This window comes from Narcine bancroftii, chromosome 6, assembly GCF_036971445.1.
Source record: "Narcine bancroftii isolate sNarBan1 chromosome 6, sNarBan1.hap1, whole genome shotgun sequence".
Classification (NCBI taxonomy): Eukaryota; Metazoa; Chordata; class Chondrichthyes; order Torpediniformes; family Narcinidae; genus Narcine; species Narcine bancroftii.
Window position 1 is genome coordinate 7,779,325 of NC_091474.1, and position 21,826 is coordinate 7,801,150.

Below are 21,826 nucleotides of genomic sequence, written 5' to 3' on the forward strand. Positions count from 1 at the left end.
GCAAATTAAATTTCAAGAGGGTGAACCCTCTCAAGGCATCAGGGCCTTGATAAGTATACAAGAGCAGGAGCAGGCCTTGCTAAAGGGCTCAAACCTGAAAGGTTGGCTATTTATTTTTTAATCTTGGCTATACAAAAGAGTTTCTTCAGCATTGTGTTTTACTTCAACCAGAGTGTTTGCAGAGTTTCATATTTTACAGCAGGAATAGGCCATCTGGCCCATCAAGCCTGCTTCACCATTCAATAATGAAGCAGCCTTTTCCGTACATCCCTCAATTCCTCTATTATGTAAAAATTTAATCAAACCTTGCCTCAAATACATTTACTGAGGTATTCTCCACTGGTTCAATGGGCAATGAATTCCAGATTCACCACCCTCTGGAAAAGCAATTCCTCCTCAATCACCTTCCAAAATCTACTCCCCTGAATCTTGAGGCGATGTCCTCGAGTTGTAGTCTCCCCATCAATGAAAACAACTTAACTTCCTCCATCTTATCTATGCCTTTCATAATTTTATATTTCTACAAAATCCTCTCGTTCTTCTAAATTCCAGCAAGTACAGTCCCAGACGACTTAATATCCCCTCATAGCTCATCTCTAGAATCAACCTGCTGATCCTCCTCTGTATTGCCTCCAAACCAGTACATCCTTCAAGTAAGGAGACCAGAATTTTACGCAGTACTTCGGATACGGTCTCACCCGTCCCTTGTATAGTTGCAGCATAAGCTCCCTGCTCCCAAATTCAATCCCTCTAGGTCATCATTCCATTTGCTCTTTGGTAGCCTACTGCACCTGCAAACACACCTTTTCTGAGCCCTTCTGCACAGCAGCATACAACCTCACGTTTACCAACATTGTACTCCATTTGCCAGATCCTTGCCCACTCACTTAACCTATCTATATCTCTCTGTGGACTCTCCGTATCCTCTGCATAATTTGCTTTTCCACTCAATTTAGCATCAACAAACAAATGGCGTAACCGGCAGGGTTCTGAAAATCAGTGCCAACCAACTATCTGGAGCATTCACGGACATGTTCAATCTCTCACTGCTGCAGTTGGAGGTTCCCACCTGCTCGAAAAGGCCATCAATCATAATGGTGCCCAATTAGAGCAGGGTGAGCTGCCTCAGTGACCATCAGGCAGCAGCTCTCATATCACTGTAAAGAAATGATTGAGTGGGTAGTCATGGCTAGAATTAATTCTTATCTAATCAAAGACCTCGACCCACTGCAATTGCCTTTCGCTGCAATCGCCGCTCCACAGCAGATGCAATCTCACTGGCTCTCCACTCAGGCCTGGATTGCCTTAACAACTGCATTAGGCTGCTTTTCAATAATTATAGATCAGCTTTAAACACCATCATCCCCTCTGTACTGGTCAGCAAGTTTCAAAATCTGGGCCTCTGTGCCTCCTTAGTCAGTGTAGATCAGTAACATTTCCTCCTCACTGATAATCAACACGGATACTCCTCAAGGATTCTACTCTCTTTACACCAATGTCTGTGTGGCTATGCACAATACAAATGACATCTGCAGATAACACCATGGTTATTGGCAGAATCACAGACAACAATGAGGAAGAGTACAGGAGTGAGCTAGATCAGCTAGTTGAGTAATGTCACAACAACTTTGCATTCAGTGTCAGCAAAACGGATGAAATGATTGTGGACTTCAGGAAGAGGAAATCAGGAGAACACACACCAGTACCAACAAAGCTGGAGAAGCTCAGCAGGTCAAGCAGTGTTCTTTATAAAGGTAAAAATGCATAACCAACATTTCAGGCTTGAGCCCATCACGAAAGCAGTGGTTGCTTGACATCATGTCCCATTTGAATATGGAAAAGATTCATTATTCAATTACTAATTTGGATTTAAGATTCCAGAAGTTATGGGGGTTATTTATAACTCACTATCTTTTCCACGTTCCTTATATTAATTATTTTAACTTTTGTTTTTCTTTTAATACCGGTCATGTAAGGCATCTGACAATGTGGTTAGGTAAGGGGTGAATTTTTCTCCTTGACTATTTTCTTCTTTCTTTTTAATATTACAGAATAATACTTTTAATACAAGGTATGTACTATTTTGAATATGAATTATTGATATGATTTACAATTTATGTTAGTGATATACAAAACATCTTATTTAGTAACTGCCCATACCCTTTGTACAAGTTCTTTAGTACAAGCGATTAAAAAAACCCAGAAAATAATGGAAATACTCAGTTGATCAGACAGCATCTGTGAAAAGAACAAAATTTCACCTGATATATTGAGACCCTTCATTGGAACATGAAACGTTAGTTTTGAGCTGCAGCGTGGGTGGGAAAGGCATTGACACGACAAAAATATTCTAAGTAGACATTTTGTTTCTCTATGAAAGGGAGAGAGATAATGCAGATGTAATGAAATTCAGATCAGATTTGTTCCAGAGAACAGAAACCATAGGATAATGTTGGAAATGGCCAGAAAAAAGTATGTAGAAAAGTCAAAATTTAAAAAAAACATTATAGAGATGATTATTTTGTGCTTTATTTCAGATTTCAAACATCTGCATTTTTTAATTTTCATTCCATCGGAAGTGATTCAGTTCCTTGCATCCCACTTCTCTGGATAGGTTGCAGCACTCAATGTTTCAGAAGTTTAACTCTTTCCAAGTCAAAGCATCGTCTGTGATCAACACTCCATTCACCAGTTTACAAGTTTCCCCACTTTTCTATTATCACTGTGCCATGAATGCAATTTGTTTCTTCATGATGTACTGCCAGCAATTCACTGAAGATTCATTGGCAAACTTCTAAAACCCAAGATCTCCGTGAACCCCAAGTTGAAGGACGTTGGTTTGTACACTTAAAACCCCATTACTGTTATTTTCAGGAGTAAAATGCTCTTCTCTTTTTCCCTTGTCACTTCCTTTCTGTTCCCTCAGTGAATTTGCAAAGTATGACCTAGTTTTATGCAAAGAATTTAATGGAAACTTATCAGAGACCACACCAAATGTTTTTGTACTCGGCCTTTTATAACAGCAGAGGGAAGCCTTTCAACCTATTCAGGGTTCAAGGCTTGAGAGACTGAGAACTTTCAACTCCCTTTTTGTAATATATTTGCCATCTTATAGCTTTGTTACCCAACGGAAATTGCTGACAGGTTATGGATGAGGTTCTGGTATCAATATCAGTCATTTGGATTTTTTTTTTAAACATCCAACATACGTAGCAACAATTCCCTTTGCATTTATATTCTGTTATTAAATGCAAAATGTGTATATTTACCAAATGAATGGATATCAAGATGACATGTCCAATACCTGTCTCAATTTATCAGGTGTAATCGTGCATAACTAGATTTCCCACATTGAGCTTTGAGAATGAACAACTGTAAAAAGCCTAAGAACTTGTGTTTTGAAAAATGCAATTTGCTATTTTTTTTTAAATATTTCCAAGAACAACCAACATAATGATTCAAATGAGCATAATAGGGTTTAAGGTGTCCAAAATGCTTATTTTACAAAATTGTTTCAGCAATTTTAGAAATTTAATTAAAGACAATATGGTCATTGTCAAAATGCAATGAATTTAAGTTTGGTGAAATATCTCTTGAAAAACAATTGCAACCTAGTCTGCCCTCTGGAGGCAGAATATACAATTTTGGAAGAAAAAAATGGAGGTGAAATATTATGAGCCACATTTTTCATTGGATTTGTGGTGACAAATATTTCCTTCCCTATAACTAACACTTAAAACCAGCCTTCGTGGCTCCAAGCTGTTAAGGAGAAAAAATATTTAATTCAATTTCAAAATACAAATTTTTTTTTTAAATTTAAATTTAGACATATAGCATTGTAACAGGTCCCTTCAGCCCACAAGCCCTCCCCATCCAATTAACCTACAACTCCCCAGTATGTTTTGAATGGTGGGAGGAAATAGGAGCACACAGAGGAAACCCACACACAGAGTGAGAACGTACAAACTCCTTGCAGGTAGTTGGTCCTGATCACTGTTACAGCTAACGGTGCAGAATAATTTGAAAATATTCCAAATATTTTGTTGAGTCTTTAAAAAAAATAAACCATCATAGTCAAATTAAAGGTGAATTTAAATTTACTGCACTTATAAATTGATTGCTGTTGCCTAGCGGTAAGGAAATCCATAACAAAACACAAGCTTCAAATGAAAAGTGACTCTTCAGCATAATCAATTCAAACAAACCCACTTGCTTGACCCGATTCCAGCCTGATAAAAGATCTTTTTTTAAAATTTACAGTATCTATTCAGATACAGCTCTACTACTCTTGCTCAATTAGCATTTGATTTTCCACTTCTTAAAAAAAAGCAGCCAGACAATTATCAGCTAAATTTAATCTTTCCAATAAGACGTTTTTTTAAAAAAGATATTTACAAATTAGACATTTTGTTCGGTCTAAGTTTTTGGATTTCCGCAAATATCCAACACTAATATTTTTTATGTTTTTTTTTAATTTACACTTTTATGTTCATGGTGGATTAACATCATGTATTTATAATAATTATTGGATTTGAATTCAGTTCCCATGGCTGAGATCAAGAACGACTGGGAATGAGATTTGAACATCACATTTTCAGATGAAGGTTGGCACTCTACCCTCAGTTTGATTAATGATTCCCCATTTTGCGCATTGCTTTATTACAATTTAAGGTGGTTCACAGAACTTGTATTCCAAACATAAATTATTTTGTTTTTATGCAGATATTGATCCACTATGTGAGAAATGTAAGATTTTTGAAGCTTCTCTGATCCATATATTCTGGGAATGCCCAAATTTAGATATTCTGGAAAGATATTTTCTAAACTTTATGATTAAGATTAATTTGGAACCTTGCCTGTTAATTGCTTTGTTTGGTTTTTCTCGTGATTCAGATAAACACATCAGCATCTCAGGAAATTTTTTTTTAAGCTTTCACCACATTAATAGTCAAGACAAGCAACTTTATTGAAATGGAAAGATGATTCATCCCTTGCTCATATACCACGTGACATAATGTCCTATTTGAGTTTAGAGAACATTAGATATAATATTAAAGACAGAAAGTTTCAATTTAAGAATTTTTTTTATAATTAGAAGAATTAACAATTATTGTATGTTCCAGAGGTTCATTGTCTGTTCTTTGGAGATCGCCAGTGGTTCCACATTATTGGTTTTTAAAAATAAGTAATTTGTAAGGTAACCTTGATTAGAGAGAAGGACAGATTAGATTTACTTTAGTTTTTTAAAAAAAATTATACCAGTTATTTCAATGAACAGGTTTAACATGGACACATAGATGATTTCAATTTAATGCTTTTGAGCTAGTATAAGCAATTATTGATGTACTTTTATTAATTGGCTTTTCTTTTAGTATGTGCTTACTTATAACTGTCAACACTGCATTTATGTTACATTAAATTCAATAAAAATATATTTTTTTAAAAGCAGCCTCTACCTTCAAAGACCCCCCCACCACCTAGGCCACACCCTCTTCACTCTGCTACCATTGGGAGGAAGGGTCAGGAGCCTAAAGACGAACAGTCAGTGGCATAGGGACGGCTTCTTCCCCACTGCCATCAGATTCCTGAATGATCAATGAACCAGACACTGCCTTACTTTTTGTGAACTACTATTTATTTTTATAGATAGAGATCTATATAGATCTCTATATATCTATATATCTATATCTATATATATTCACACTGTGATACTACCACAAAACACCAAATTTCATGACAATAAATTCTGATTCTGAAAAAGGACTTCTCACTCACCTTTCCAAGTAAATGATGAAAAACAAAAGCATAACAACTGCACAAAGAAAAATTGGCTACATAAGTTTTTTTTAAGTAAAAAGTCACCTCCAAAACACCAAAATTCTAAAGCCTGCAACAATGGGAGTCACTGAAATTCTGCAATGATGCAAGAGGCACAAAGACACACACAGAAGAGACAACAAAAAAGCAAATGGTGGGGGGGGGGGGGGAAAGAAAGAGTATTATGCTCATTAATGGTGTCACAGAAAACTAACATACAAGTAGAGTGCAGCTTATCAAAATCTTCATTCTGTACACCGTGGAAAGAAAATTACATTCATTTGAAATATCAATGGATAATCGCTCAATGGACACTCTGTGCATGGTGCAGGACTGCACATGACAAAGACAAATTAGTGGATAGTATGAAAATAAACATTCCAAACAATATTCTAAACAAACTTACAATTTACTTGCTCTTCCTTCCACCGCTTTAGTTCAGTTTATGCTATTCCTCTTCACTCACTGTTCCTTCTCTTTTTGAGTGCATTAAAAGTGAATTTGCTTCTCTTCAAGAACTTCAATTCACTTTTCAGTCATGACTCAGGATCCGTCATTCAATATACCTCGTGTCAGAATCCAATGATGTCCAGTGTTACCTTGGTTGCTGGCTGCATAAATGCCCAATTAGTACTTCAAGTGTCATAAAACATCTAATTCCATGAACTTCAAAAGAGAACAAATCATAGCTGTCTGTTCAAGCATTTCTTTGCAAATCCATGGTAGTTCAGAGGAAGTCCATGAACATAACATTGAAAATTGAAGTCGATGAACTGTGGAGTCTAGTAATCATTGGAAAACAACTTTTCTGCCACTCTCAAGAACAAACAAGGTTACTGAGATGCTAATTCTTGAAACCTTCAAGAACTATGGGTGTCAAGACTTTGAGGGCTGACTAGAATGGTTTACAAATTTACATGAGTAATTTCAACAAAAGGCTTATAGTAGTCTGAAATACATCAAGGCAACATTTAAAATCAGACAAGTAAAATTTTTAATATTGAACAATTAAAATGCAGCCTAAAAGATCTCAAAACTTGGTCTTTTAAACAAATACTAATCGATTGTGTTACTCCTATACGATTTCTAGATCTAAGGCTAAAATCACTTTAACAAAACATAACTTTTTACATAATAAACTTGATGCATTTGTCAAAAAATTACCGCCATCTTTTAGAGATGAATCTTTCAATAGAACTGAAATCCAAAATGATGTCAATTGACAGAAAATCAAGTTTTAACTGTGAATGAGGCTACAAGTTGTTTTCGTCCAAAGCCATTTCCTAATTTACTATAATGTTCAAAATATTTGTGCCAAAAATGATTCCAGAGAGCAAAGTCTAAACTTCAAGAAATGAATGAAATTTTACAAGGAGCTTACAATTAATGATTTTTTAAAAGTCTGATTTATTGTCATACATCAAAGGCCATCACACACAAAAATGGGTGCAAAGTTATTTGCAACTCACAAGTTGCTGTATTTCTAGATGTCCATCATATCAGCAAAATCTTCCACGTCAGATTTTAGGTCATAAAAGCTCATTTAACCAAAGATACAGAAAGATTAGCCTGTTGAGCATGCTCAAAAATATTGCACAGTTTTACCCAATACTTTAAGATCAGTTGTTCGTAGTAGATTGGCGTTCATGTCATAAAGCAACTGGAAGGTTTGGGGTTAGGTTTTAGATGCAGGAGCAGACCAGGCACAATGCTAACACAGTTGCAGATCAACATATTTTTGAAGATTATAATGCAAAGACCAAAGAGTGCAGTTTATCTCTGAACAATATACAAGTCAAAAGGTGTATTTACATATGCTACGCCATACATTGAAAAAACAACAATGGAGACATCTATCCTCGGCTGATAACAATAGCTAAAAAATGATCAGAATTAAAAATACTTTTAAATGGATACAAGCAGAGAAACAACCAACTTGCAGCTTCAGCAAACAAATAGTTAATACATTCAAACATTCATCTATCTACCATTTTAGTAACGTACCAGATGCACTGCACTGGCATTTGCAGATGACATGGCTATAAGAGCGATTCCGATGATGGGATAAAGATGAGCATTATCCCAGTACAAGGAAAAAGTGTACAATGCAAGAATAAAGATTCGAATGGAATGTCTTCCATACCCCCACGTGACATCAAGAAATACCTGTACACCAGTGTAAGCCCACGGTGCGGGATTTCAAGTAAAAACTGGAAATCAAAACTGCATATCGTGCTATATGGCGAGCTCTCCACTGGCCATCGTGTCAGAGGTGCACCAAAGAAGAGGTACAAGGACTGCCTAAAGAAATCTCTCGGTGCCTGCCACATTGACCACCGCCAGTGGGCTGATCTCGCCTCCAACCTGCATCTTGGCGCCTCACAGTTCGGCGGGCAGCAACCTCCTTTGAAGAAGACCGCAGAGCCCACCTCACTGACAAAAGAGGAAAAACCCAACACCCAACCCCAACCCACCAATTTTCCGCTGCAACCATGTCTGCCTGTCCCGCATCGGACTTGTCAGCCACAAACGAGCCTGCAGCTGACGTGGACATTTACCCCTCCATAAATCTTCGTCCGCGAAGCCAAGCCAAAGAAGAAAGAAAGAAGAAAGATCAAACTCAAACTAATACACACACACACACAAAATTGAGAATGTACGTTGTCCCAAGAGCTGATTATCACCTTATATTTAAGCATCCCAAAATATCTTAAAGGATTTGGATCTATTAATCATAAAATGGTCATAAGGATAATCCATCTACCAATTGATACAAATGATAGGATTCTGTATGCCCAAAATAGGAATGATTGTCTAAACTGAAGGTAGAAATTCCAATTTCCATTATGGGAAAGAAACAGGCACTAGAACACATGGAAGATTGCATAATTAAACCCTCATTTTATATGGTCAAAGGCAGCAATCAGGCCACAATGGACAATTACAAATCAAGTTACAGCTGATACAAGAGAAAGATTTCCCAACAGCTTTTATGAACAATGAGAAAGTGGATGACCTAAATTCAATATAGACTGGCAAACATGGGCCAAACAGTTATCAAGGCCTAGGTATTAAGGAATCCAAAAATGGCAAGATTTTGAATTCTTGGATAAAGGTCCTTTCATCGAGGGTGGAAGGAACATTAAGTTCTACTCTTGAAATATGGACAACATCCAATGTATGTAGCAAAGGAAATACAAGTCATGTGAAAATCTGCAGAAGATGTGGATTGGCGAAGAAGACTCTTGCACACATCTCTGGAAGATGTCTGCAGCAAAGAACCCTAGAATCAAAAGGCATAATACAATTGCTGAAATGAAAAACAAGGTGATTGAATAAAGCTGGGAACCTTGTATTAAACCTCAAAAGTGGAGGTCAGCCCTCTCTGGAAACCCAACCATTTGTAAATGGTTACATAACAGCCATAGAAAACAATAATATATGAAAATAGGAACCAGTCCATCAATAAGGCTTAAAAAAAAAGAAAGCGAAGTATTGATTGGTACAGTTAGCATACACTGTTACACCACCAGCAATCAGGACCAGGATTAAAATCCTGCATAGTGTGTAAAGAGTTTGTATGTTCTCCCCAAGACTGTGTGAGTTTCCTCCAGGGGCTCCGTTTTCCTCCCACTGTCCAAAACGTACTGGGGGACATAGGTTAATTGGGTGTAATTGAACAGCATGGGCTCAAATGGCCTGTTACTGTGCGGGATATCTAAATTTAATCACTATCTAGCCCAGAAAATTGTAAAAAAAAAATTTAATCGGAGTTGAGCTTAACTTCCTCAGTTTTATTATCGGAGCAAGAGGCCTATAGGTCAAGACAATAACAAGTTTAAGAACTTTCTTGGATTAAAGTTTCAGGATTATATGTAGAGTGTATCCATTTTTACCATCACAATAGGGCATCCTGCAGATATTTATGGACCATTACCAATTTGACACAGGACAGTTACATCAGGCCAAAACCAATCCCCGGCGCCAGGGTAGGTACGCAAGCTCATTCTAGATTATCATCTGTGGATGCAACACTTTAAAAAGTTATAAGTGCAGGTTATGATCATATCAATTACCAGGTATGTGTTTAATGATGTACAGGTATTAATGTATTAGACAAGAAGTGATAAACAAATGTAAAGAACATTGGTTTGCTGATACCAGCCACTTCACAGATCATTTGGTAAGGCAAGTAGAGCTAGAGTATACAGAAACAGTAATTTTTGGAGTGGAAATGTTAAGTGTTAATTCAAATGGCTCATTACCAAACCCATAATAATCACAGAGAACACCAAGTATGAACCTGCAAGGACTACTCACTCTGTACAACCACGCATATTAAAGCTGCAGACATATACAGAATAGCACATGCAGCAAATTTTATGTTAATTGCATTTAAAGAAAACCTGAGCTTAAAAAAAAAATCACTGTACTATTTAATTGTTTATTTTGTCATGATACCCTGTGTAATAACTATGTATGTACACAAAAATAAATCTGTAAATTAAAGGAAAAAAAAAACAATAGCTTAAATAGAAAAATGCATTGTCAATGAATTGAGTAAAAAATAACATTAGAATCAAAACTACATAGGAAAAGAGAGTTTTCTGGTTACAATACTGAATCTTCACTGTGAATGTTCTTTTGTTTGCAACACACATGTAACCAGCCTCTGAAAGATACATTGCCAAAACAGTGATTCTTTATGAGCAGGAATACCAATTACGTTATGACACCAACAAAGCAAAGTTAAGCAAAGTGAATTCCAGATCTTTTCAATTGGAGGCACTTCTCCGAGCTACCAGTTTTGGTTGTCCCATCCATCGTCCACAGTTCCTCTGCTTTCTCTTTTCGGTGACACTTTTTTCTTGCTTTCCCCACCTGCAGCCCAGTTATTGTCCCAGTTGTCCCAGGAATCACTATTGTTGCTTTGCTTTATAGTGGGATCCACAACACCCCAGGTATCATCGTTCTTTTCACCAGAGCCCCAAACATTGGTACTTGGGGGATTCTTGGTTTTAGAATAGTCATCCACACCAAAATTATCCCAGAAGCCATCTTCAAATCCACTATTCTGGTAGCTTTCACCAACTGAGTGGCTGTAATGTAAAGAACATAGCAAACCGTAATTGATAAAGTATTGCAAAAAACTAATAGTATTGCATTAGCGAGAGGAATGAAACACCAAAGTCTGCAGATGCAGTCATTCAAGTACCATATTTTCACTACTATTACATGCACACATAACATGCGGAAAATCTTAAACTATGTAAAAATATCTTCATATAGTACTCACACGCAAAAACCACACAGGTGTAGTATTCTACATTTCAACTCTCAAGAGCAATTTGCATTTACATGGGAAAGAAGACAAACATTCCATAGTCCCACAATCTCTTGCGATTTACAACCCATTCAACTTCCCCCAGAGGGGTCAGTCACCCCTGCAACACATTACAAAGCTTTGGAGAAGATTGGGAGGAAAGAGATGCAGTGGTTATTTGCAAGGATAGAAGGAATCAATTAAATAGATCTTTAAAATAAACCCTATCTTGTTAAAAGGTGTGCAATTGAGAGATTTATGGTTTGATTTGATGTAACAAGGATGACTAAATTGATGCCATGGGGCAGAATCATCCTAATACTGTCTCAGAGACACTTGATAGGTTAATCTCCTCCCTGAGGGTACAGGTCTGGGCAATTAATAAGGTGCAGTGGCCTAGTCAGAATATCCTGTTACTCGAAATAACATGGCACTCAGGCCAAAAAGATATTCCCAAGACTGCCAAGATCAAAATTTTGAATTTTGCCATTTTGTATGTACCCAGTTCCGACATTCTTCTGTAAATTATGTGTTTCATCACTGCTACTACTTTCCCCACACCTGCTATAAATTGTGCGTGTTTCATTGTCGCTATTACTTTCCCACACCCTCTATAAATTGTGCACGTTGTTTCATTGGTGCTATTATTTCCCAGGCTTGCTATAAATTGTGCGTTTCATTGCCGTTGCTACTTCTCCACGCCCGCTATAAATTGTGCGTGTTGTTTCAACATGTTAAAAATTTTGTATAGCACACACACACACATAACGCATGGGGGTTATCTGGTTTGTTAAAGAAAACACATGCATATAACATGCACGTTAGATACGTAAAAATAGGGTTAAAAACAATGCCGGAGAAACTTAGCAGGTCAAGCAGCATACTTTATATTGCAAAGATACATAACAAAAGCTTCAGGCTTGAGCATTAGTCATTTGAGAAATGAATTGCAATAAGAATTTGTTATACGATTTACAATGAAGGTTTCTTTTGCATTCATGATACAGTAAAACCCCATGTATCTGGAATTCAAGCAAATGAAAAAAAACACGGAGGGAAATAAACAAATTTTTAAAAAAAATAAGACTAAAATGATAAATAAAAAATATACGTTTAAAATTGTAAAGTAAATGTTCTCTAAAATAACACAGAACCTTTGGTGAAGATGGGAGCAAATATTCAGCCAGCGGAGGGAGTGCCTTGTGCTTATAGCTGCTGTTTGAATAAAGTTGTATGAAACAGCAATGGTGACGCCCAGGATGAAGAGCTGGTTGATGCTGCTCGTCATTAAGGTGACTCTCTTAAAAGTGTCTCCTTATCCCTTCTTTGTTGGCTTGGCTTCACGGACGAAGATTTATGGAGGGGGTAAATGTCCACGTCAGATGCAGGCTTGTTTGTGGCTGACAAGTCCGATGCGGGACAGGCAGACATGGTTGCAGCGGAAAATTGGTGGGTTGGGTGTTGGGTTTTTCCTCCTTTGTCTTTTGTCAGTGAGGTAGGCTCTGCGGTCTTCTTCAAAGGAGGTTGCTGCCTGCCGAACTGTGAGGCGCCAAGATGCACGGTTTGAGGCGATATCACCCCACTGGTGGTGGTCAATGTGGCAGGCACCAAGAGATTTCTTTAGGCAGTCCTTGTACCTCTTCTTTGATGCACCTCTGTCATGGTGGCCAGTGGAGAGCTCGCCATATAACACGATCTTGGGAAGGCAATGGTCCTCCATTCTGGAGACGTGACCCACCCAGCGCAGCTGGATCTTCAGCAGCGTGGACTCGATGCAGTCGGCCTCTGCCATCTCGAGTACTTCGATGTTAGGGATGAAGGCGCTCCAATGAATGTTGAGGATGGAGCAGAGACAACACTGGTGGAAGCGTTCTAGGAGCCGTAGATGATGCCGGTAGAGGACCCATGATTCGGAGCCGAACAGGAGTGTGGGCATGACAACAGCTCTGTATACGCTTATCTTTGTAAGAAACACCCCAGTCAGAGGCTTTATCTGTAAAAATGGGGTGTGGGAGTAATTAACTATAATGTCATTGTTAGTCTTTTGGGTGGCTCCTTGAAGGGGGAAGAGCACCAGTTAAATCTTCTCAAAGATTGTGAATGAAAATAAACTAAAATGTTTTAAGGTTTATATAATTATGCAAATGAAGTTTATTCAGTGCAAGTGCAGTAGAGTGTTTTTGTCCTTTAAAATGATTATTCTTAATCCAGGTGCATTAGTTTGGCATTGTAAGAGTAAGTCTCAGGCAACTGGAAGATACACTTATCCAGCATCTACCAATCCCCAAAGGTACCAGATACCAGGGGTTTTACTGTATATATGCAAATACACAAACTAGTACAGTATTTTAATTAAAATTTAAAAATGCTTCACACCATCATCAAAATAGAGCCATAAAAATTTGATCATTTCTTCTACGTACCTTTGTGAGGCAGATTCTTTGTTGGTAAAGAGAGAACTGACATCTTGCCATCCTTTCATGCTCACTCCCTGTACCTATGAATATTCAAAGAATGAATAAACCCTTCTCAGAAACCCAAGATCAAGACATTTAAATTAGAAAAAAGACAATACTAACAATTAGCTTTTGTTGAATTCAACTGAGAAAATAACGTAAAGCACAGATTCAGCCTTCATGCTATCCATTCTAAACACTTTCCCAACCCGTCATAGGGAAAAGATTTGAAACTATTCCAATGAATACATTCATATTCTCAAAGAATTAAGTACATTATGCATCCATTCTGAAATACAGGAGAATCAAGCATCTAGTGCAAATGGGGAAATAAAAGAAATTAGATTTAATGAAAATAACAGAAAAGCCTGAAAATAGGTAAATATCAAAGAGCCAGAAGCATTCAGCACAGAACAGAACCTACGACCCAACTGATCCATCCAAAGTTTGTGGATAACCCATTTGCCCCTCACCCTTCTAAAACTCCCAATCCATATTTTTGTCCAAATGTCCAATGAACATAATTTTAGCCACTTCTGCAGCTTTCTCTGGCAGTTCAGTCCAGATAGAGACTTCCCACTGAGTGAAAAAGTTGCACCAAGAGTTCCCCTCGCAACTCTCCTCTCCCCTTAAAATTATGCCTTCTAGTTCCTGAATTATCTACTCTGGAAACAAAAAGCCGAACATTCACTTCATCCATGACTTTATACATCTTTATAACCCTACTCAGCTTCTGTCTCCATCTCAAGCCCTCAAGTCCCAATAACATCACGGTGAATCTATTCTGCACAATTTCCAACTTATGACATCCTTCCTATTGCTGGGTGATCTTTAATGCACACAGCGCACCCAGTGAGGTCTCACAAAATAATTGTCCAGCTATATCACGATTTTCCAACTTGTAAACTCTGTACTATACCCAAGAAAGGCAAGTGTGCCAAGTGCATTTTTTTCACCACCTTGTCCAGCTGAATTGCCATGTTCCGGTACTCTCTCTCTTGCTCCTTCTTCTACAACACTCTCCTACAGTCTACCATTTATTCTGCATGTCCTGTGTTGGTTTGACCACCGAAGTGCAACGCCACACATTTGTCAGAGTTGTACTCCATTTGCCATTCCTTGGCTCACTTTCCTAACTGATCTAGATCCTATTATAAACTTCGGGCACTCAAGGCTCCCCAATTGTATCGGAGGTTTGGATCTGGAGCTCAGATTGCCTCTGCACCTGCAAAGGCTGTGGGAGCGCTGGACGCAAATTCACAGACACTCAGTGTCTCTCATGTGCTTCTCTCTCTTATTGTTAAGGGCACCAGGCAAGGTTCAGGGCAACTCTCTTCGCCTTGCAGCACACAAAATTTGAAGTAATCATGCACGTTACATTTTTAACACTTTATTGCACCACAAGAAAAGGAACCTTTGAAGCTTGGATATCTTTCCACATTGTCCACGGAACCACACATGCTGCCATCATTTGTAAATTTTCTAACCTTGTTAACTGCTTAAATTAAATATAACTGGTAAAAATCACAATAGAGATGTCTTCTATTTTAATTACAAGACAAAAAAATTACTAATTTTGGTTGACAATTTTCATTGGAGCCACTCACCAGAGCAATTACCAATGACAGCAAAAAAAAAGAAAGGGAACAGATTAGCACCAAAATTAAGTGTGTGAAGTCACAAGCCAGTCTTAATATTTGGTAACTGCACCCAAGAAGGCCCTTACCTGAGAAGACGTGTGTGAATTAACATAGCAAACAATGCAGTGTTCTTGGAACTTGACCTAGTTTAATATATTTTCCAGAGACATTCAACCATTTAAGAAAATATAGTGTTTAGTCCACATTCAACCTGTTTCTCGCAGATGGTGCACAAAATATGAAAGCTGGCTTTGATTCTTGCCCCGTTACAACCTTCTGCATACCTTAATAGCAATCTGTGACATGCCACTGGAAACCTCATCTAAAATCTTTCCTCCTTTCACCTGTATGTAAAAATTGCCTTCAGTTACTTAAGAGCAATGCCATGCTCAAAACCATAGTAATCATTTTACTGAATAAATATGGTTATAGCTCTTTTACAGAGAAAAAAAACTCAAAATAAAAACTTTCTGAAAAATATATTTCCAGTCTTAACAGACAAAGCAAAATTGTGATCATAAATGAAAATACAACCACAACATAATATATGCAGGCACTCAAACAATGGGTCATAACACCAAATGGGGGTCACATCAGCCACTAAGAAAATTGAAATGGTGGTACTCTTTGGAATTCTGAACATTAGTTTCCACTGATGGTAAACAGATTGCCCTGTCCCCCAACATGTCAGACTTTCACTCTGTACTGTTGGAAACAAATAGTTGAGGGGTATTAAAAAATATTAACTTCACCCCTTTCCTTTGGTTGAGATCCCAGGTCTTCTAATGGTTGGGGAAACTCATTGCTGGCCACTGTAATATGTTAGTCAGTCATTCTCTGTGAATGCAGGAATCAGTTCATTCCAACTATTACTAAGTATGTCTTGCATATTCACTTCCTCACAAGAGTCAAAGAGTCCAATTCAAGAGATCTGAAAACAGACAATTTGGGTTGAAGTTTTGCAATGGCACAGTTAGCGTCGCAGTTAGAGCAACGCTGTTATATCGCCAGTGATCAGGACTTGGGTTTGAATCCTGTGCTGTCTGTAAGAAGTTTGCACATTCTGCCTGTGTTAGTTTTCCCTTCGGTTTCCTTCCACCCTTCAAAATGTTCTGGGGGTGGAGGTCAATTGGGTGTAATTGAGCAGCATGGGCACATATGCTGAAAGGCTGTATGTCTAAATGTAATAAACAGAGGTCCTATTTCTCCTATATGAAGAATATATCATGGTTATCTGGTTAATATTTATCCATAAACCAACATCACCATTATAAATGATTTTGGTCTTGACATATCATTCAAAAGAGGGGGTACTGCCAGGATAGACAAGAGGGAAGATATGATTGTAGTACATGATATTCAAAATAAATCTAATCAGGTACAACAAAAGATTATTAAAGAAAATAAAGACATAGATTTAGGGTGATATTTAGTGCAAATTGAAATTATTGTCTCATTTTAATCTTTCATTCCCTCTAATTCATTTGATAATGAATTTTCTCCCTTTAAACTCACCTATCTAATGCTTCTACTTGACAAGAGGCTTAATCTCAGGTTTGAGAGACAATTAATAGTAAACTCATTTACTTTGGTCCCAGGTACCTCAGTTTCCCTGCTGCCCACATTAGCTCACACTTTGAGCAATTAGTATTCAAATCACTTCAGTTGAATCGTATCTGGGGCATAATTAATGGTAAATAACATCAGATATTGTTCAATGCATTAGTCTATGAAATATTGACATGCATAAGTTTTCCTAACAAATGATTTGGAAAATAGTCTGAAATTATAATTGAGCCAGGAAAAGTGTGTTTTAATCATAATTTCAGAGAACTTTCCAAAGAAGCTGTGCACAGGTCATTAGTTTAAGCTTTTTTTGAGGGGGTGGGGAAATATCTCGTTACCTTCTCCTGAGTTGGTTTGATCACATTCTCATTAAGAGTCTGACCTAGCTCTGTCGCCTATTTAAAAAAAAAGAATTTATTAGCACTGAAAAATGTATCTTAGATTGATGTACAACAGTAGGAAATAAATTCAAGAATATTATTGCATCAGCTATAATACATAGCATGTGACATGCAGATAGGACACAATGAGAATTTCAATGCAACATGCAAGCAAGATTTTAGCCAAGCATCCACTTTGCTGTCTGTGAACTTTACCAAATGCAAGAAGAGTGTACATGTAATATTCACTGACAACAAGAAAAGCATACAATCTAATCCCATTTCAGAAAGGTATTCATAAACCTCTCCCATTAAAGATCTAAGTTGCACTACAAAATAGTTTGAAATACTTGGGTGTTTATAGTACTTTTTTTTCTTCAATTAACATGGTTTTATTTTTCCATTTAGTGACTTCAATTTGGTGGCAGGCAGGAATTTCAACCTACTGTAAGTGCAAAATTGATAATAGATTAGTCACATTTTGAACATGTGGCCCACAGTAAACAGGCTGAGTCTGTACTGGAATTGGTCTCAATTTGTGGGGGGGGGTTTCCAAAAATTCTGAAATTGAATTTTGCCCCCAGGCTTCATAATAATTTTGACTGGATAATCTCCAAACCAATTTAAAAATATTGATTAGCTTGCAAAGAATTTCTGTATAAAATATGCAATCACATTTGTAAGTCATTAAGAGACAATGACCATTGAAACTTCCTACCTAAAACAGTAATAAAGCTAGAAACATTCTTCCACAAAATCAAGGTTGTATGTGTGTTGGTAGTGCACTTTTACCCTTGTAAAATATTGCTTTTAATTTTGCACATATAGTTGATGCCAAAGTAAGATTTCTCAATTTATCTCAAATTTGTTAACCATAGTTGGGCACCTGTTCATTGTGAGAAAATCTGACTACTGACAAGGTCAAATTATCCACTAATGGTCAAGTGCCAAAAATGACATGAATACAGTTAGTTGCTCTGTGATTAAAACGCTAGGGTTGTAAACTAGGGGTCGCGAGTTTATTCCTCATTGGGACCTCATTTCCGTGAGGGACACTGGAAAAAGTGGTGACTCTCTTCTTTACGGGAGGCAAAGTTGAAGAATTTCATGTATGTAACATTCTAAATGTAGTATTACATGACAATAATGAACCTTTATGAGGACTGGTAACAAGAATTCTACCAAGGAGAATACTAATCCATTCAGTCTTCACCTAACAGTGCAAAGGAAAATAAAAGAAATCCAGAAATTGGTCTCATATCACTTAGATTTTTACTCAGCTTTAACATATACTGGACATAAAAATAGAATCAAAATTGAATTTTAAAAAAAATAAGGAAAGAAAATGAGAGAAGCACTGGGATCATTTATTTTGCATCAGATATCTGTGCATTTGTAAATACCAACAGTGATCCTTTTAAATTAATTGAATTTCAAAGCAGAAGAGATGGATCAGCAATTACAAAAATGTTTCTCTTTTATAATGCAATAAACATGGATTAATTGCACAGACCAACTATGGCTTAAGCTCCTGGAAAATGACTGCTGGAATATCAAGTGCCGTCGACCAATTTAAGAGCAAATATTGATAGTACACAATTTATGAATACAGTTGGAGCTGAAGAATGAGATACAAAAGGTAGGAAATTTACCAGTTCTGGCTGCTGTTTGTAGCCCCAGACCTTTATCCAGCAAGAAAGCATTAAGGACAGAACAAGGGTCATTTAACAATTTGTCATTTTCATCCCAGCTCCAATTTAAAGACGATTAACAACAATTATATGAGTAGATGCAAAAAATCACCAATCGATGGAGAACACAATCAAAATCATGAAAACCCTCTCCCAAATTTGTTGAATCCCTTGACAAGAATCAAATTTGAAACACTGTTCAAGTTGAAACAAAAGAAACAAACCTAGTTCTCAACATTTATTAACTTATGAACATTAAACCATCAGTCACACCAAACAACACCCAAAATACAAAATGGTTAGAAAATAAAAACTACCTTTTGTGTTGCTTGACTTCCAAGTTTTACCGCCTGTTAAATAAAATAAAGTTGATTATTTTAATTCTCATTTCTTCATTCTAGTTCTGTCCAGTTTACTCCTGCTTCAGCATTCGTTCTGGTTTCAATAAACAAATACGACACAATAGGGGGTGGGGGGGAAAAAACAATGGGAAGATGCTGAATTTATAAGATTTCATATCTACATGCAAAATACACCTTCACACGAATGTTTAATTATAAATCTCTTCAGATTACTAGATTTAGCATCTTAAATGTCCACAAACCAAAAAATGTTTCTGCACTCACCCATTTGCATGTCCATGTTTGAGTGAAATTAGATTAAATCAAGAATTACTTACTCCTTCTTTAGCTGCTGATGCAAACTTGGTGGCTCCAACAGTAAAATTACTCCAACCCTGTAAATCGATGAATATATTCTAAATGAAAGGACTCCAGATTATTCATTTTTGTTCATCTAAATATGTAAACTAAATTCACTTTTCGTGACTATAATCCAGGTTTGCAATTATACCCTTTCCATAATGATGCTTCAAAAATTTGATTAGTCACATGAAGCTTGCATTCCATGCTAACGATTCTCTCCACTCCCATAGGGGAAATCCAGAATCACAGGCCACAGTTTAAGAATGAGGGGTAAGCCATTTAGAATGGAGTTGAGGAAAAACTTTTTCCACCCAGAGAGTTGTGGATCTGTGAAATGCTCTGCATCAGAAGGCAGTGGAGACTTTCAAGGAAGAGTTCGATAGAGCTCTTAAAGATAACAGAGTCAACGGATATGGGGAGAAGGCAAGAATCTGGTACTGATTATGGATGATCAGCCTTGATCACAGTGGATGGTGGAGTTGGCTCGAAGGGCCTACTCCGACACCCATTGTCTAAAACAAGTAATCAATTAGTCAATCTAGAAGGTAGAGTTCATGTACTCACATGCACAATATCAAGTTTTAAGGGTTCAGTCCCCACTAAATATTATATACATTTATACATGTGATTAGACATTCAAGTTATTATTTTAAATGTTTACATGTATCAAAATAGAGTAGGATTGAAAACTTGAGAATAACTTGAGTTCATTGCCTAAGATAACTAAAAGCAAATTAGCTGTCTTTTCATGTCCTTGCTTCTTCGGAGATTCTTAGAATAAATTGGTGCTTTACTTGCTCATAAATCAAATTCAAATGTAATTACCAATTAAGGCACTTTCAAAACATGAGTAAAATGAAAGTTTTCTTTCCCTCCTGGGATATTACTCACTGCCAGAAACTATTATACAAGTTTATCATAAAGCCAAACCCAAGGTGAGAAAATGTAGTAACTGTAATTATGTACAAATTGACCAAATGCCTCCATAAAATGATAATACCAACAGTTTGATTGCTACAATTTCCAATGTTGCTAGCTTCATAAAAACATGAAATATTTTACAAAATACTGTCACAAATATATTTTCATTTTCTATTTGTAAAGTCTAGCAACATCCCCTCAAAATCAATTTCCAGCTCAAAATCTCTATTCTGAAGGCAGGTTGCTAAAACCAATGAAAGATTGATTTTCTTCGATAAACACACTCAACTCATTTACATTACAAGTACATAGTCTAGATCAGACACATGGTTAATCCTAAATCTTTATCAAATTAGAAGATAAAATTGTTGATGTAACACTGTGTCATTGATTGGTCATGCACAGTTAACCATATAACCATATACGGAGCGGAAACAGGCCATGTTGGCCTTTTGAGTCCGCACCGGTTCAATGATTTTGTGCGCCCTCTTCAGGCATTGGTCCCGGTAGATCTTCATTCAATAATGATAGGTGAATTCAATGCAGGTGGAATCAGTCGTAGAAATGTTTGTGAAACGTGCAGTTCAATACTTCTGGGCACATAAAATTAAGTAGTAATTACGCAGCTCAAAGAAATCTTCCACAGTAGTTCAGAACTACACCCATACCGAATAAAGAGAAGTCATGGCACTGTTGAGAAAATCATCTTCCTTTTTTGAAGAGGGCAGAGTGTTTCCAAATCCAACGTAGCGATTATCCTGACTACCATATCCTCCACCGCTTTAAAAAAAAAGGAAATTAACCAGTCATGCTTAATTGAAATCAAAATCAAATGAACTTCTTAATATCCATCAGATGCATCATTTTACCTTTGGTAGGAATTATCGTCATTCAGCCAGTCCTCAAACATTTTATCAGATGATAGTGCCGAAGTTTGCTTAGGTCCAGAACTTCCACTAAAAATAAATAAAAAAGCAAACATACATACAAACCTTTAGTAACGGCTGAGACAAAAAAAAACAATGTTTCAATAAAGAAATTTCAGATTATTCTTTAAATTGATAATAAATTTTAGAAATGATATGAGAGAAAATCCAGATAAGTATTGGATACATCTTCCAGAAAGTTGAATTATTGCTATACTACATAAAATTTTCAATTAGCATAATTCTCCTGAATATCCAAGTCTTATTAGATTTTTAAATGTAACTGTCTTAAACCACAATGGATTGTTCGCTATCTTTTCCTTTAATACTCATTGTCATTATACCGGAAGTTTCTACTGATTTTTCTTTTAAAATACCCCTGAATATTTTTTTATTCAAATT

The 21,826-nt window shown here is 36.8% G+C and overlaps 1 protein-coding gene and 1 long non-coding RNA gene across 12 annotated transcripts in view; one reads left to right on the plus strand and one right to left on the minus strand.

Annotated features, from left to right (window-relative positions):
• Window positions 1–1,499: 1,499 nt before the first annotated feature.
• Window positions 1,500–4,365, plus strand: LOC138737414 (uncharacterized). The gene is made up of 3 exons (XR_011340891.1): window positions 1,500–1,754; window positions 2,052–2,071; window positions 2,538–4,365. It is a non-coding gene; the product is annotated as an uncharacterized lncRNA (long non-coding RNA).
• Window positions 4,366–7,204: 2,839 nt separating this feature from the next.
• arfgap1 (ADP-ribosylation factor GTPase activating protein 1) overlaps window positions 7,205–21,826 on the minus strand; it is a 32,223-nt gene continuing 17,601 nt past the window's right edge. For 5 of the 11 annotated variants that reach the window (XM_069883818.1, XM_069883826.1, XM_069883827.1 and 2 more), the window contains 9 exons: window positions 21,368–21,454; window positions 21,167–21,278; window positions 19,553–19,609; window positions 19,191–19,223; window positions 18,835–18,864; window positions 17,141–17,197; window positions 15,521–15,580; window positions 13,564–13,637; window positions 7,205–10,916 (listed from right to left, as the gene is read on the minus strand). In XM_069883818.1, the coding sequence (XP_069739919.1) occupies window positions 10,616–10,916; window positions 13,564–13,637; window positions 15,521–15,580; window positions 17,141–17,197; window positions 18,835–18,864; window positions 19,191–19,223; window positions 19,553–19,609; window positions 21,167–21,278; window positions 21,368–21,454 (811 nt within the window). In that variant the 3' untranslated portion in view covers window positions 7,205–10,615. The remainder of the gene's footprint in view (window positions 10,917–13,563; window positions 13,638–15,520; window positions 15,581–17,140; window positions 17,198–18,834; window positions 18,865–19,190; window positions 19,224–19,552; window positions 19,610–21,166; window positions 21,279–21,367; window positions 21,455–21,826) is intronic. The other 6 variants (XM_069883819.1, XM_069883822.1, XM_069883821.1 and 3 more) reach the window with 6 other exon arrangements.